Raw genomic sequence first — 1,781 nt, forward strand, 5'->3', positions numbered from 1 at the left:
GCCTGGCTATTTTTTTGTTGCATTTTTGCTGGGGCCAGGTTTGAACCCCCCACGATTGGAACATGGGGCTGGTGCCCTGCTCACTGAGCCACGGGCACCACCCCAAGAAAACATTTTTTATTAAGACTTATTTTATTTTATTTTAAAGTCTTTCAGGTGTACAGATTTTCTTGGTCTCATGCACCAATTTTTTTATGCTTCAGTCAGAGTTGTAAGAGTGCTGATCCCAAGAATAGTGCTCATTGTACCAGTTGGTAGGTTTAAACCCTCTCCTCCTCCCCATCCCTCCACTTGATTTCCACTGACCTCACTTCCCTCCGTGCACTCCTGTGCTCACTGGTAAGTTCCAGTTTAATAGCGAGTGCATGTGGTGTCTGTCTTTCATTCTTTAGATACCTCACATAGGATAAGCATCTGTGGTTCCACCCAATGTAAGAGGCATCAGTTCATCCCTCTTCATGGCTGAGAGTGTTCCTTAGTACACACAGACCATGTTTTGTTAATCCCCTCGTGGGCTGATGAGCACTTGGGTGGATTCCACATCTTTGCAATTGTTAATTGGACTGCAAGATACATCCAAGTCTTCGTGATAAAATGATTTATTTTCCTTTGGGTACAGCCCAGCAGGAACATTGCTTGATTCCTGATAGGTCTGCTTCTACTTCCCTGAGGAGCCTCCGCACTGCATTCCACAGAGGTTGTACTAATGTGCAGTCCCTCCAACCCTGTGTAAGCATTCCTTTCTCTCTGCATCCACACCACCTATATTGTTTTCATCTTATAATTAGAGTAATTCTAACTGGGGTAAGGTGACAACCCATTGCAGTTTTATTTTGCATTTCTGCAATTATCAGTAGTGTTCAGTGTTTTTTCACATTTTTATTGGCCATTTGTGTATGTTCTTTTGGAAAACTTCCATTTATATCTTTCCCCCACTATTCAGTGTGTTTTTTCTTGCTAATTTCCTTGAGTTGTTTGTAGATTCAGGTTATTTTCCCAAATTTTTGTTAGAATATTGATTGTGAATATTTTCTCCCACTCTGTCAATTAACTGTTTCCTCAGTTGATTATTTCCTAAGCTATGTAGAAGCTTTTTGACTTAATGAAATCCCTTTTATTTATATTTTCTGGCAATGATTTCTATTGGAGTCTTCTTCAGAAATTCTTCCCTTGATGTGACATTCTCAGCAGGCTTAAATTGACTAATAGGGCCCCAGAGTTCTCATTTGAGGAGTTAAATAATTTATTATTGAGTGAAAATAAAGGGGAAGATTCTGAAAAGACTGAAGTTGGGTCTACAGAATAGGTGGGCAAATTAGGGAGACAATTTGGCCAGTAGAAAGGGCACCTATAGACTGCTGGGTCCTTATCATTACTTTCCACCAGGGCCTGAGTAAGAGAGAACCACAGAGCCTCAAAGTAGAGAATTGTCAGTGGACGGCACAGGTGGTCTGAGAAACTGGCTACTCTAAGTCTAATGCGTAAGAGGAGACATGGGTACAACTGAACACAGCAGCAAACATAGGATGAGAGTGGCCCTGTCCTGGCTGAGGCCAATCAAGCAATTGAACTTCTTTTACCAAAATTATGTTTAGAAATTTCAGTGTGTTGTTCTGAACACAAACAACTGAACTTCTCAGTTGACTTTGAAACACATCTATGTTACAATGTTTTATAATCATTCCTGTTTTATTTACTCCTTTTTGTCTTTGAAATTTGGTTTGCCTGACTTCTTTTTGAAGAAAATGACACTTTTTTAAGCCCTGACCTCACTTGCAGGC

General features: G+C 40.4%; 1 gene segment (V, D, J or C); it reads left to right on the top strand.

The window, feature by feature from the left end:
* Nucleotides 1–1,472, top strand: part of LOC105888413 — a 3,396-nt gene extending 1,924 nt beyond the window's left edge. Inside the window, 1 exon segment of the V gene segment in view lies at nucleotides 1,423–1,472. Within this exon segment, the coding sequence occupies nucleotides 1,423–1,472 (50 nt within the window).
* Nucleotides 1,473–1,781: the final 309 nt, after the last annotated feature.

The sequence above is a fragment of the Otolemur garnettii genome, unplaced genomic scaffold (assembly GCF_000181295.1).
Source record: "Otolemur garnettii isolate 467f Iridium unplaced genomic scaffold, OtoGar3 scaffold00458, whole genome shotgun sequence".
Lineage (NCBI taxonomy): Eukaryota > Metazoa > Chordata > Mammalia > Primates > Galagidae > Otolemur > Otolemur garnettii.